The sequence below is a fragment of the Crassostrea angulata genome, chromosome 4 (assembly GCF_025612915.1).
Source record: "Crassostrea angulata isolate pt1a10 chromosome 4, ASM2561291v2, whole genome shotgun sequence".
Classification (NCBI taxonomy): Eukaryota; Metazoa; Mollusca; class Bivalvia; order Ostreida; family Ostreidae; genus Magallana; species Magallana angulata.
In genome coordinates, this window is record NC_069114.1 from 5,808,649 (window position 1) to 5,822,188 (window position 13,540).

At 33.5% G+C, this 13,540-nt stretch overlaps 1 protein-coding gene across 1 annotated transcript; it reads left to right on the top strand.

Moving 5' to 3' along the window:
* The first annotated feature begins 1,310 nt into the window (after window positions 1-1,310).
* LOC128180160 (transmembrane protein 256 homolog) lies at window positions 1,311-6,596 on the top strand. Its single transcript, XM_052848048.1, has 4 exons — window positions 1,311-1,615; window positions 5,246-5,286; window positions 5,595-5,675; window positions 6,311-6,596. The coding sequence occupies exons 1-4, from the start codon at window positions 1,396-1,398 to the stop codon at window positions 6,452-6,454; spliced, it is 486 nt and encodes a 161-aa protein (XP_052704008.1). The 5' UTR covers window positions 1,311-1,395; the 3' UTR covers window positions 6,455-6,596.
* Window positions 6,597-13,540: the final 6,944 nt, after the last annotated feature.

A 13,540-nucleotide genomic window follows, 5' to 3' on the forward strand; every position in this document is an offset into this window, starting at 1 on the left:
TAATCCCGTGTTTGTTTGTTAAAGAATGCATACTATTTTGATTGTTATTGGTCCGATATCAATATTATTGAATAATCGGGCGACATCATTTGTAATGTTATGCCTTATACGAGGAATAGACCCCGAGTTACCTTTTACGAAATATCATTATGTATCATCAATATTATTATTATAATCAGTTAATAAGGTCACTGAGAAATCATTCGAAAGAATGACAATATTAACAAAATATGTTTCGTATAACAATAATGCTTTGATTAATTGTCATTTTGCTACATATGGTGTGCATTTATATGTAAAATGTGTTACACATTTGACGAAATTCATGAAGCAAACAATTGTCCAAATTCGGCATTTTTGTTCGATAAAATACGGGTTAAACTCAAACGACAGTATAATTAGTCATCCAGGGTTGATACGGAAACAAAATAACAGAAAAAAATATTCATATATCGATTAAACAATGCAAGAAAACGAACAGTTTTCATACGATATTCCTGTTTCTCATACAGCGGCGTTGACCCCGTGACGTCACAGTTCATCTCGCGCCAAAATGGCTTGATTCAAAACTCGTTCAGGTGTGAAATCGGGTTTTCCCCAAATATCTCGAAAACTACTTATGCGATCGATGTAAAAATTTCAGGATGATGTTTTTACACATAGATCTCCATTATATCAAAAATTGACCGGCACTGCAGGTACCCTTTAATCTGATAGGCAAAAACGAAAGTTCATTTTTATTTAAAGACAATCTGTTCATCATAAAAAATTGTAAAATTTCAATGGTATTTATAGAATCTTTGTTCAGTATTTTGTTAAACATATTACAAAGATAAATTTATTTCACCATTCCAATACTTTCGGGAATACCGAGGTGAAAACGAAAGTAAAGTGAAACAAATACTTTTTTTTCTTTAATCTTCCAGCCGTTTCGTGACATGGCATTTAGTTTTATTAGTCTTTGGCAAAATCATTATGATTTCTCCATATGTATGTGCTTTAGAAAACAAATGTCAATATTCAATTTTCACTATTTTCAAGTGTCGCCTACTGTACTTACCTGAACAAGTAGAGGGGCTACTAAAACTGGTCACCAGTCACATGCATCAAATCGCCCAATCAAAAAGAGAATCAAAACGAAAGGTGTTTTCGCGGAAAAACTTCATATTTAGTTTTTCGACAATTAAAAATTAAAAGGTCTTGTTGAATGGTTTAATGCATAGCCTATAAATAATGTACTAAAATATTTCAATATCGTTTTACTTGGCGGAAAATTAAAATAATCGGGTTCGACATTTCTGCCATAAGCCAATCTGAAAGTGAAAGTAAAAAGTCCTGTTGGTTGCAACAAAAATCGAGCTGAAATTGGTTCAGGAAGATATATGATGTGACACGATGACGGAGATCTTGAATCTGGGATTATACTACCTTGACAAAGCAGTAACAAATCTTGGCTATCAGAGGAAAGATTTGGAGCAAACTGCCGGCGAAGTTACGGAAACTGTGAGAACCAAAGCAAGCGAGGCCATGACTTTTCATGGATCAAGGTTTTTCCTCAGAATCGGCGGTTTATCCGGTGCTGCGGCTGTTTCATTGGCCGCTTATGGTGCACATGGTAAATCAAAATAACTCTATAATATGTAAACGGTGTGACCGTTGGACCGAGCGCAGATTTAACACAGTGCAGTTTTTTGTAGAATAAAATTTATTTGAAATGCACACAGTAGGATCCGCCTGCCTACTCATACCATTCGTCAAAGTTAAACTAAACGTCGCGTGCTCAGTCTACATTATGACGTCATATTTCAGACGTAAAACGTTCAAGTTTTGTCTTCGGAAATAGCCGAAGAGAGTTACGTGATTCCGAATTTTTTAAATTTCTTTATTTATTGTTCATCAATTTAATTCATATGAATGCCGCTGTAATAAAATTGCATACTTTGTTCAGTGTCTAAAAGATCAGTTCCTTGACGTTAATGTTTTTATTTTCTATCTGATAATTGGATAAGACATACATAGAACAAGTCGTGTTTCTTTATTGAAGCTCTTTTGAAACTTATCTGGTTTCCTTTTTAATTTCTTTTAATTCAAATTACCTTCTATTGAAACACTGGAACTTATTAAATCGAGTTTAGGGGCAATAAACATCGGTAAGTACCAGTCAATCAATGATCGAACTAACTTTTTTAAAACAAAATGGCTGCCAATATGGCGGCGCCCATGGCTGGAAGAATTTTTTTTTTGCCTTAGTACCCCTGATTCAACTTTCATTTTTCACTGATTTTCTTACATATACGTGTTACCATTAATCCTCGCTTCGCGAGGCGGGCTTCGCCCGCCTCTCGCTGCGCTCGGTATAAGGTTTCTGTCATTTTACTGGGTTTTACGTAATTATTACAGATGATATACGTGTAACCTTGAACTTTAAATTCGAACAGCTGAGCTCCTTTTCTTTTTGTGATCGGCTTCGGCCGATCACTGTTGTGTCCATATGAAGCATCTGGCAAATGCTTCCACGTGCCCACACAGTTCGCTTGCATAAGTAGTTCTTATAAAAACTTGAAGTTTGGTTTAATATTAATATGTAAACGGTGTGACCGTTGGACCGAGCGCAGATTTAACACAATGCAGTTTCATTTTTTTGTGATAAAATCTATTTAAACAGGCACGTAGCATCAGGGGGGGCCAGGGGGGGCCTGGCCCCCCCACTTTTTCTCGCAGCAGCAAATTTTTTAAAATTTACATATAAAAAAATGAATTATAATGGAGTTGGCCCCCCCACTTTTTTGGAAGTTAGTAAAAAATTGGTATGAAAATTAGGAAATGAGTAGTTAAATTGAAGTTACCCCCCCCCCCCCCCCCCCCGCGGATTAGTAATTTCATGATTTGGAGGGAAAAAAAATTTGGTAGGGAAGAATTTTTTTTTTTAGCTGAGTCTACACCCCCCCCCCCCCCCCCCCCCCCCCCCACGGATTAGGATTTTGAAGATTTTTGGAAAACTTTAAATTTCCCTTTTTTTGCTTGTCAAGATTTTTTGGATGGGTCTGGCCCCCCCCCCCCCCCACTTTCAAAAACGATGCTACGTGCCTGTTAAAACGTACACAGTAGGATCCGCCTGCATGGTTGCCTACTCAAAGTTAAACTAAACGCCGCGTGCTCAGTCTACATTATGACGTCATATCTCAGACGTAAAACGTTCAAGTTTTGTCTACGGAAATAGCCGAAGAGAGTTACGTGATTCCAATTTTTTTTATTTCTTCTTTCATTGTTCATCAATTTAATTCATATGAATGCCGCTGTAATAAATTTGAATACTTTATTCAGTATCTAAAAGATTAGTTCCTTGACGTTAATGTTTTTATTTTCCATCTGATAATTGGATAAGACATACATAGAAAAAGTCGTGTTTCTTAATTGAAGCACTATGGAAACTTATCTGATTTCCTTTTTAATTTCCTTTAATTCAAATTACCTTCTATTGAAATACTGGAACTTATTTAATCGAGTTTAGGGGCAATAAACATCGATAAGTACCAGTCAATCAATGATCGAACTAACTTTTTAAAAACAAAATGGCTGCCAAGATGGCGGCGCCCAGGGCTGGAAGAAATTTTTTTTGGCCTTAGTACCCCTGATTCAACTTTCATTTTTCACTGATTTTCTTATATATACGTGTTACCATTAATCCTCGCTTCGCGAGGCGGGCTTTGCCCGCCTCTCGCTGCGCTCGGTAATATAACATTTTACTCAGTTTTATTTCAATTCATTTACCGTAAGAGATGCAAACAAACATAAAATACAGTTCGACCTGTTAATCCAAGAATGCACATTTTGTCTCTCGCGTAAGAATTTCGATAGAAAGATTCATTCAGTAATGCAGTTGACCTCGATGAACTGACCTCAATCATAAGAAGATGCTCCATGAACTGACCCCGATCTACTGATGTTGCATAATAGTAGCTAAGAAGACGGCTTGATTTATAAACAAGGTTACGTTATAATGCAACCTCAGTAGCAAGTTATGATGGCATTCAATGTTTTTCAGTCGCATTAAATTATTTTGATACAACTCTTTCTTTGTATACGTGTTAATGCTCTTTGAAGAGCCCTACAGTATTCTGAAGAAGAAGAAGATACATTAACATTTAATAATTACGTTGAAAATATAAAACTAGACAAGATGTTTACGAACGGCTTTCCTTTAATTTATTTCAAAATTAAATTTGTTGACGGTTTATGATGATGAAATATGGTGTACAGGTTCAAAATATTCTATATTTTGTAAAAAAAACAGCACTTTTTTAATTTTTTTTTTTTACATCAAACTGATCATGTTGATTGCTTCTAGCTATCAATATATCATTATTGCCGATCATTCCTTTAAAAGGAAGACTTGTTTCCTCTCGTGTTATTTTTTGTAGTAACATGTATAACATAGAACACTTTATTTTGTAATAAATGATTATTCTGAATAATGATCTACAAGGAATGTGTGGCAATATATGAGGGTCTGTGATTTAGGCAGTTACATGTAGGCCTACCACCTATATGTAGTGTAAAGCTTATTGGACCCCCAAAAAGTCATACAAAAATATCTGCCCCTGACACTGACTGGCAACCGAGCAGGTTACACAACAATCTCGAGGCTTGTTGGACAGAGTTGGTTTAATGATCCCCTGCAGTTACATGTATTTCCAATACATAGAACTTGTAACATGTAAAATGTTTGCAAGTACATGTACTCTCAAATCCCTACACTGGTAACAGGTTTTATATGACTTTCCTATTATTAATTCAGAGGAAAATAATTTGGGATAGTAGCTCGGGTAACCTTCAGATATATGTATGTTTTAGTGTCCTTAAAAAGTAACTTTTTGAAGTTCTAAAACTCTTATCCAATCAACCCAATTGATATATAATGATAACTATTATGCAAGTCGGTGTGAGGAATCTGTTTTAGGTGGGACTGACCAGTTTATAGGGCATAGGGATAAAATTGACCAACTTTTGAAATAACAAGAAAAATAGTTAAATCAAAGTGATTTTTTTACATTTATTAATAAACAATATAAAATACCACTATCATTAACATGTCCTAGTTAGATCCCCAACAGCATGCACATTAAAACTGCAGCAAAATAAAGTAAATTTTTACGGTAGTTTTTGTTCCAGTATCATAATTATATCATGTACATGCATATTACTACAACTGTTTCTTATACAGATTTTTTTTTGCAATTTTTAGCATTTAAAGCTGAAGATGAGAAAGGAGAACAATTGAAAAGGGTTTGTAGCCAGTAACATGTCACATTGTCATTTTGCTGATTAAACTAGAACAATGTTTAATGTAACATCTTGACATCAATGTAAACTGAAAACATTTTACATCTTTAAGTGTTGTATGTGTTTTTTTATTATTCTAAAAATGCTGAAATGTTGATGTCTTGATCGACCCCTAGGATTAACATAAAACAATGACAATAATTAAGTTGGTTTAAAACGAATAAGTCATGTTTCAATTAAGAATTTACTTGGAACAAGTCACAACTTTCATAAAAATAAATCACTGGTTTGTTTTCCTCCCTGATTTGCAGACTTTTGAAACTGGGAACAAGATGCATATGGTGCACTCCGTGGCTCTGATGTGTTCCCCACTGTGTGGCAGGCCCTACTTAGTAAGTGTGTCAAATTCCTCTGCAAAGAGGGAAATAGTGGGAAAGGATAAATGTTGAAATGTTTGTTTATATGCAGCTTTCATGACTTTATATGTTACTTTCCTGATGTAAAAGAAAGGGGTTTTAGTTATCATCAGAAATTTACAGTTTGTGTTACATAGTTACACTTACTGACCGTGAACCAACTGATGAGAAAGCAAAAATCTTTTATCTTTGAAGGTAGAAAAGGTAGAGATAATTTTATGAATGTATTGTGTATGAACATGTTTTTACGAGGTCAATTTTCATTCAAAAAAGTATGAAGGAGCAGATTGCAATACTGTATGAATAAAAGTAAAAATAAAAAGATAAAAATAAAAATTCTTTATCATTAAAACATTCAATTCTCATATAGAAAGATGAGATAAGTATTGCCACAACAAATGTGAGAACAATTCAGTATAATTTGTATAGTACATCTAAATCTGGTTGTATGTACGTGTAATAGTATCTTAAACATGATCCAGAGGTTATTATATTGATGAAAAGGAGTATAAGGCTTTATTTATTTTCAGAAGTTAAAATGGTTTAAAATGATGTCATAATATACTTTCTCCAGACAGAAATTTTTTTAAGATATATGATGTCTATTGTAGACAGGAACTCTGTTGACGGCTGGAATCCTGCTGTTCTCAGGGAGCTGTTACATCCACGCAATGACAGGGAACACAAAGATACGATACGTCACCCCCTACGGAGGATTCACGCTCATTTTTGCATGGCTGAGCATGCTGTTGTGATTTTTATATTACCAGTAATTGAACTTTATTATGGACAAAAATGATTTAAGAAGAAATTTCTTAAGATTGACATATAGAAACATGAGTGATGTTTTGAGGTGTTGTTTATGCACTAAATAAAGAGATTTTTTTTTATTAATTTTGTGTAGTGTTTGTTTGCTTTGATTTTAATCAACTCTCCTATGCAGTTACTCAGACAAACCGAAAGTGAAACAGTGTTTGGACCTCAGCACAAATCATTACCGCTGACAAGATTTAGTTCTTGAAAATAATTGATAAATTTGATGTAATATATGCTAAAGCATTGTTTTTTTTCAAGTAAACTTATTCATACAAGTAAATACCTTGAAAAATAGTAAGATTTTATAAGGTACGAACAATTTAAATATTTTTTGTAGTTGTATGTATTCCTACGCCAGAGTTCAATGTAGTCTTGTTCAACTCGACGCTTGGCTGTCTCCGTAAATCCTTGTCAGAGATTTACGGTGTCGGCAGAGCGTTTGGTTGAACGAGACTAGAGTTCAATATTGCTTGGATCCATACAATTTTCGAGAAATATTTCTATCACTGATACATAGTTTGATTGAATTAATTTTATCTTTAAATATTATTTAACATGATTCATATGGGGGTTTGTCACGGTGTGAAATTCAATCTTTCGGACTATTTTTAATTATTGTGTAAATTAACTTTTTCGGACTTTGTGTTAATTGCTATAAAAACTTTTCATCTATTTCGACAACTGTTTTATAAACGTTATAAATTTCGCGCAGCATTAATCCCACCTGAGGCACAATCAGTGATGGACAGCTTATTTTTTAATTGACTTCTGTTTATGTTTATTGACATTTAATCTTCTTTCATCTTATTAATCCTTTTATGGACATGCTGCTAAAATGTCCCGAGTTACTCAATAGCTGTTTGATAATTGATTTACTTACATCTGTACTTATTATGTAAATCCTTTATTGTGTTGTTCCATTGTTCTCTATATATTATTATAGTCAGTTGGAATCAGACCTTCGGTGCTGATGCATACCAAACTCATGTAAAAGTATATTTCATGTAAAATCTATATTAAAGTCTCAACACTAAATCGCGTGTTGGCTTGTTAGAGGTTTGATGAGGCTGGGTCCAACAACAAGAGAATAAGCTCACGGTTGGCCCAGTGTTAGTACTGCACGGGAGAGAGACCCCCGTAATAAAAGCCTCAACTTTTCCTCTGAATAAGGACACGTATTGCTATACTTTCTTAGGCACATTTGGCCAAACATATGTTAACTTTTTTGCAAGAGGTTCTTTTATCTTTAACGAAGACACAGACAGATTGATTCCTTATACAATACATGTATATAAATTGTCCCTAGTAATGTTAAAAAGAGTAAAATTCTTTGGGTTGCCCAAAACATAAAACATATTGCACATACTTATTACTAATATATTAAGCTGGACGATATGTTGATCTCAGCTCATTTTGAATCACGAGCTTTTCCAGTGTATATGATGATATATTAGATTTATTTGCTAAAAAGGTATTAAAGAAAGAGACAGACATATACTAGAATAGTTCTTCATGTCGTACACTGTTCCTAAGTATCTGATTGTATCTACGTTATCATATAAGCTTTTGACATCGATGTCTTTAAAGCCTAAAAACACCAGTTTTATAGTGCAGAAATATTTCTCCTCCCTCACTCAAACTTTGATTTGTAAGTATTTGTTGTATTTCACGAACTTGCAGGTCGGAGAAATCGGTAAATTAAGTATGAGTAAAAAAAAAACCCAGAAAGGTTTAGGAACAAGACGGATATTGAAAAGCATGATCACAGAATGTTTAAATAAGATACCGGTATACGCCTTAATAAGACAAAACGGAAAAAATTAACAATTTTTAGTAAAATATGGAAATGTTCTTGTTCCTCGTTTAAGGGGCGTGGTCACGGTTTTGGTCAAATTCTATTTTTCTGTTTTTATTATTTACAATGCTTTAGAAATGCATTCCTAATGATCAAATGAATTTTGAGAGTCATTCTTGGATTTAGGGCTCACAATTCTTTTTCATGTAAACAAGGCTCGTGCCCTGTTTTTGTTTACATATTTTGTTCAATATACCAGTAAAACCTTTTTTCAAGCTGATTTGTCTACCTTCTTATTCATTTTAAGCATAAATAAACAGTTTCTAACTTTAAACACTTTCATTTTAGGTCTAAAACTGGAATTTTCACTTCAACATTCAAAATGTAAACAAACGCTTTGTTTACATAGCAAAGAATTTCAAGCCCTGTAACTTACATATTATTCAACGAATGATACTCAAATTTCGGTCGCCTATTAAAAATGCCTTACTGAAGCATCGTAAATATTAAAATCGAAAAAATAATTTTTGACCAAAATCGTGACCATGCCCCTTTAAAGTGTTCCAATGTAATTTTTCATGTGCATATTTGTATAATGTAATACTTACATTTTTCATCTCCGTAAACGGCTTTGAAAGAGAATTATGAATTCTGGCTGTCGGCCATTTTGAAACGCCATTTTGACCCAAATACGCTATTTTTGTAAAAGTAAGCATAATTATATCGTCAAACTCAGTATACCCTTATTATGAATAAAACTTTTTTTGGATTGGACTATAATTGTTTTAATGCTTTGTTTCTTGTTAAAAAGCTTAGATAGAAAGTGATGAAATCTGGCTATATATAGGCCATTTTAAATCGCCGTTTTGACTTATTTTACGGAATTTCCGTCATAGCTAGCATATTTCTTAAGACTGAGCTAGTCTTAGTTATACTGATAGACTTTGCTGGACCAAATTCAACTTGTTGGTCTCATGCTTTTTTCCGTTTTAAGTTTAAATCGCCACTTTGACCTAATTAACCACATTTGTGGAAAGCCAGAATAATTCGAAAGACTCAGCACACATTGGATATGATGAAATACTATTTTGGATCAATTCATAAGTGTTTGTCATTTTTTTTTATCCATTGAAGAGACTGTAAGAAAAAAAATTGAAGATTGGCTGTCCGCCATTTTGAATCGCTATTTTGGCCTACTTAACGCCATATTTTCATGAAATCCAGCATATTTTTTCAGTATCAGCATACTTTAATTATGATTAAAAATCATGCTGGACCAAAAAAAAATTATTTGCCGTTAAAATGTATTTCTAGAGCTCTTTTTAGAAATAAGGACTAGACTATATGCATTCAATTTGAATTCAAGGTCAGATTTTTAAAAAAAGGTAAAACATGATATGAAAAACATTGAAGAGTATTCACTTGTGAATGACAGCCAAAATATGTATCTATCAAAACTAATGCATTTTGTTGGACACAATAAAGACATTTTTTGCTGATTGCATTTAGAGTTTTCACTCTCCAGTGTCTGCCGATTGACACTTTTGCAATCTTTGTGATTCTCATTTTAAAACAAGCAAGGATTTTGTTTGAGTAAAGGAGAAAGTAAATAAATGAAAAAACCTAAATGATTCTGAAATATGTTATAATATCAGATAATTTTCTAAATCTTTACCCTCAAATGGTAACCAAAAAAATGAACTATTTGAATTACATGGATTAGTCATTAGAGAGACTTTACAATTTATAAAATGATTCTGTTTAGAAGCAAGTTGTTTTCCAATTTATTTAGTTGTACTTGTTTTTACATTTATTAACTTATCTTCAAAGTTATGTTCAATCTAACAAATGAATCATTTCACTGCGTGTCAATCGTAATGGGGACCTAACTTTAAAGAGGATGTAATTAATGCATGCATTTTCCAATTTTATGTGTATAGATGCAATAAATATGGAAATTATCTTACTATGGAAAACAATGTATAGACAAGTCCATGTTTTATTTGAGTTATTTTCTCAAAATTAATTTTTGGGCATATAATGTGAATATCTGCTATACCATGATTCAATATATATCAAATACTTTAAAAAGCTTAAAATTGTATAATGTACTACTTTGCGTAAATATTATTGAAATGAGATTTGAACGATTTTTAGCTCATCTCGAATGGGGGGGGGGGGGGGGGAGCGCTTATGCAGTACCAACAAGGTGGTATAATAAAGTCTGTCTCGATGAGCTCTGTAATCTTTGATTACCTATGTTTTATTCACTTAGAAAAGACAGAAAAGAAATTAAATGTATTACTACATGTAACAATCTAATATAAATAAAACTTCCATCAAAATATTGACGTGTTAAGAGCGAGTCGACTCTCAGGCCCTTCGGGCCTTTGATTGTAATTTTTTAATGGTTACCTTCAAAATATTCTTCCTTAACAAACACACATAATTGATGTTCAAAATAATGTATCTGATATAGCCAATTTAACATTATACACATTTTTTCCGGATTGAGTTATAAAGTCATTCATTTTGAATTGTATAATTTGCTAGTAGTACGAGTTTCGTTATATATTTGCTAATTTACTAGAACACGGGGCATATATATTTACTAGAGTGGTATTTGTCATATGTTGAGTGTGTTTTGTTTGTTTATTCATAGCATCAACACTTATGTATTTTTTCTTTGTTTTTCCAGTTAATCACATCTAGTCACATCACGTGTTGTCCCATCAAGTCACGTCATCATGTCAATGTCATAAATCATCATACTAGGTTTTCAATGACTGAATAAAGATGTGCATTTGCAACAAGTTGCCACTTCATTGATGGTAGTCAGTACAGTATCCATGTTTCATCACCTCTAAAAATTTCCGATAAACGTCGTCCATACCAATTTGTGTAGATTTTAACGAGGCCGGGTCTAATTTGTTCTGCCCTAGATTTTTTAAATTAAACTTTTTACCTGAATTTCTACTGATATAATTATTATTTTAAGATTAAAAAATAAGACATTTACCACACCGTTTGTTTAGGGGGTCATTTCAAAGTTTGTTAATCTTTAACATAGGACCCTATGGGATTTCGCTTGAAATGTATCAACTTTGCACATTTTTTTAAACTTCTGCCCTAGTGATTTCCTTTTCTGTTCTACATATTAAAGTTATTGCTAAAAGGCATCAAATGGTCAAATAAAAAGAAACTTTTACCTCCTGGTTTGTTCCAGGGGTCTTATCAAAGTTGATTTTTGTATGCCCAATTTCCCAGATTTTTCAGATAATGGCTATTTAAAGGCGGAAAAAGTGTTCTTTATAGTATTATTAAAGCATTCAGACATATTTTAGTAATAAAAAAATATATAACATCACATGTTAAGGTTCATTAATATAAAATACATGGTTACTGTCTTGAAATATATGAATTAAGCTATATTTAGCGGGTTAAGAAAACGTGACAGAGGGTTAGGCCTGCTGAACCCTCTTCACGTTTTCGACCCGAGCCCAAATATAGCTTTTATGTTTATTTCACAATATAACATTAATTTTACGCATTAAACGAGCCATTTTCAACAAATTTCGCTGAATATCTGCAGTTGAAACTATCACGCCATGGCGTCAACCAAGCAAAAAGATGACATCACAATACAAATAAAACGCTGCGCGAAAGCGTGCGTACTCGTTCTGTACTCGACCTCGTTAAGTAGTTTTCTAAACATTTCAACCCGCAATCGTTTTTTGTTTTTCTGTACGATGATGAGGTATCAATTTTGCACTAAATCTTTCGAAGGCCAGAGTGTTTCTTTAAAATTGTAAATACTGTCCCTGATGAAATGCCTACTTAATCTGCTGTAATTTGTTTAATGGTTAAACAACCATCATTAGCAATGATATCGGTTATTTTTGCAAGCATTGGATCCGTTGAAGCCGCACGAGGTTCTCAAGAACGTTCCTTATCCTTAAGGTCTGTTTGGCCTTTTCTGAATTTGCTGACCCACCAATGACATACACTTGTTTCCATACACATCACACAGTTCTTGAAAGGGGCATGGTCACGATTCTGGTCAAATTATATTTTACTGTGTTTATTATTTACAATGCTTTAGAAATGCATTTCTTATGATCAAATTAAATGTGGGTGCCAGTCGATAAGTTTTCAGCAAGATACAGGGCATACAATTCTTCGTCATGTAAACAGGGCTCGTGTCCTGTTTTTGTTTACATAAGTTCAATATACCAGTTAAAAATCTTTTCAAGCTGATTTGTCTACCTTCTTATTCATTTTATGTTCCTCTTCAGTTTAAGCATAAATAAACAGTTCCTAACGTTTCACACATTCATTTGAGGTCTAAAACTGGAATTTTCACTTCAACATTCAAAATGTAAACAAAAGCTTTGTTAACATAGCGAAGAATTGCAAGCTCTGTAACTCGCTTATAACTCAACAAATGACTCTCAAATTGTGGTTGCCTATTAAAAATGCCTTACTGAAGCATTGTAAACATTAAAATCGAAAAAATAATTTTTGACCAAAATCATGACCATGCCCCTTTAAACAATTTTTTCGAGTCTTTACTTAGTCTGACACAACCTTTACGTAGCCTCTGGTTTTATCTTGGATGACGACTTACCAGACATATTTACATACAATTCCTCGAGTAGGGGTTATATTTATACTTCTTAAAGGAGTATTCGATGATGAAACGTGGTCAGATAAACGGCCATAGAAATAGAATATGAACCAAATCATGCGCGAAAATAAATCTAAAGGTCAATTGAACCCTGTATTTTACGTAATCTACCTGATTAGTGATACTATTTATTGAACACCCCTCGTATATCGCTCGCTCATATCCGAGAGGCATTGTCAGTCTAATATAACAGTGGTATCTCTCTAAATGTTATTCATTTATTTGATTAGAAAGCAACATTATTCAAATCTAAATGTTTATAGGTTTCATGTGATTCTTGTGCATAAAGCCGTAATTTTTCTCTTTCTCTCATTCACACATTTATCCAAAATTATGGACCACACAACTGAAATGCTTGTGATAAAATTTCTGACTTACTGCCAGTTTGCTCTCTCTCTCTCTCTCTCTCTCTCTCTCTCTCTCTCTCTCTCTCTCTCTCTCTCTCTCTCTCTCTCTCTCTCTCTCTCTCTCTCTCTCTCTCTCTCTCTCTCTCTCTCTCTCTCTCTCTCTCTCTCTCTCTCTTCCGAGGCCCTTTCTATCGAA

Bases quoted from the DNA above. Each gene is read 5' to 3' on its own strand.
- LOC128180160 (XM_052848048.1), top strand. From the start codon at position 1,396: ATGACGGAGATCTTGAATCTGGGATTATACTACCTTGACAAAGCAGTA. The intron at 1,616-5,245 runs GTAAATCAAAAT...TGCAATTTTTAG, and splicing joins GGCCGCTTATGGTGCACATG to CATTTAAAGCTGAAGATGAG. The intron at 5,287-5,594 runs GTTTGTAGCCAG...CCTGATTTGCAG, and splicing joins AAGGAGAACAATTGAAAAGG to ACTTTTGAAACTGGGAACAA.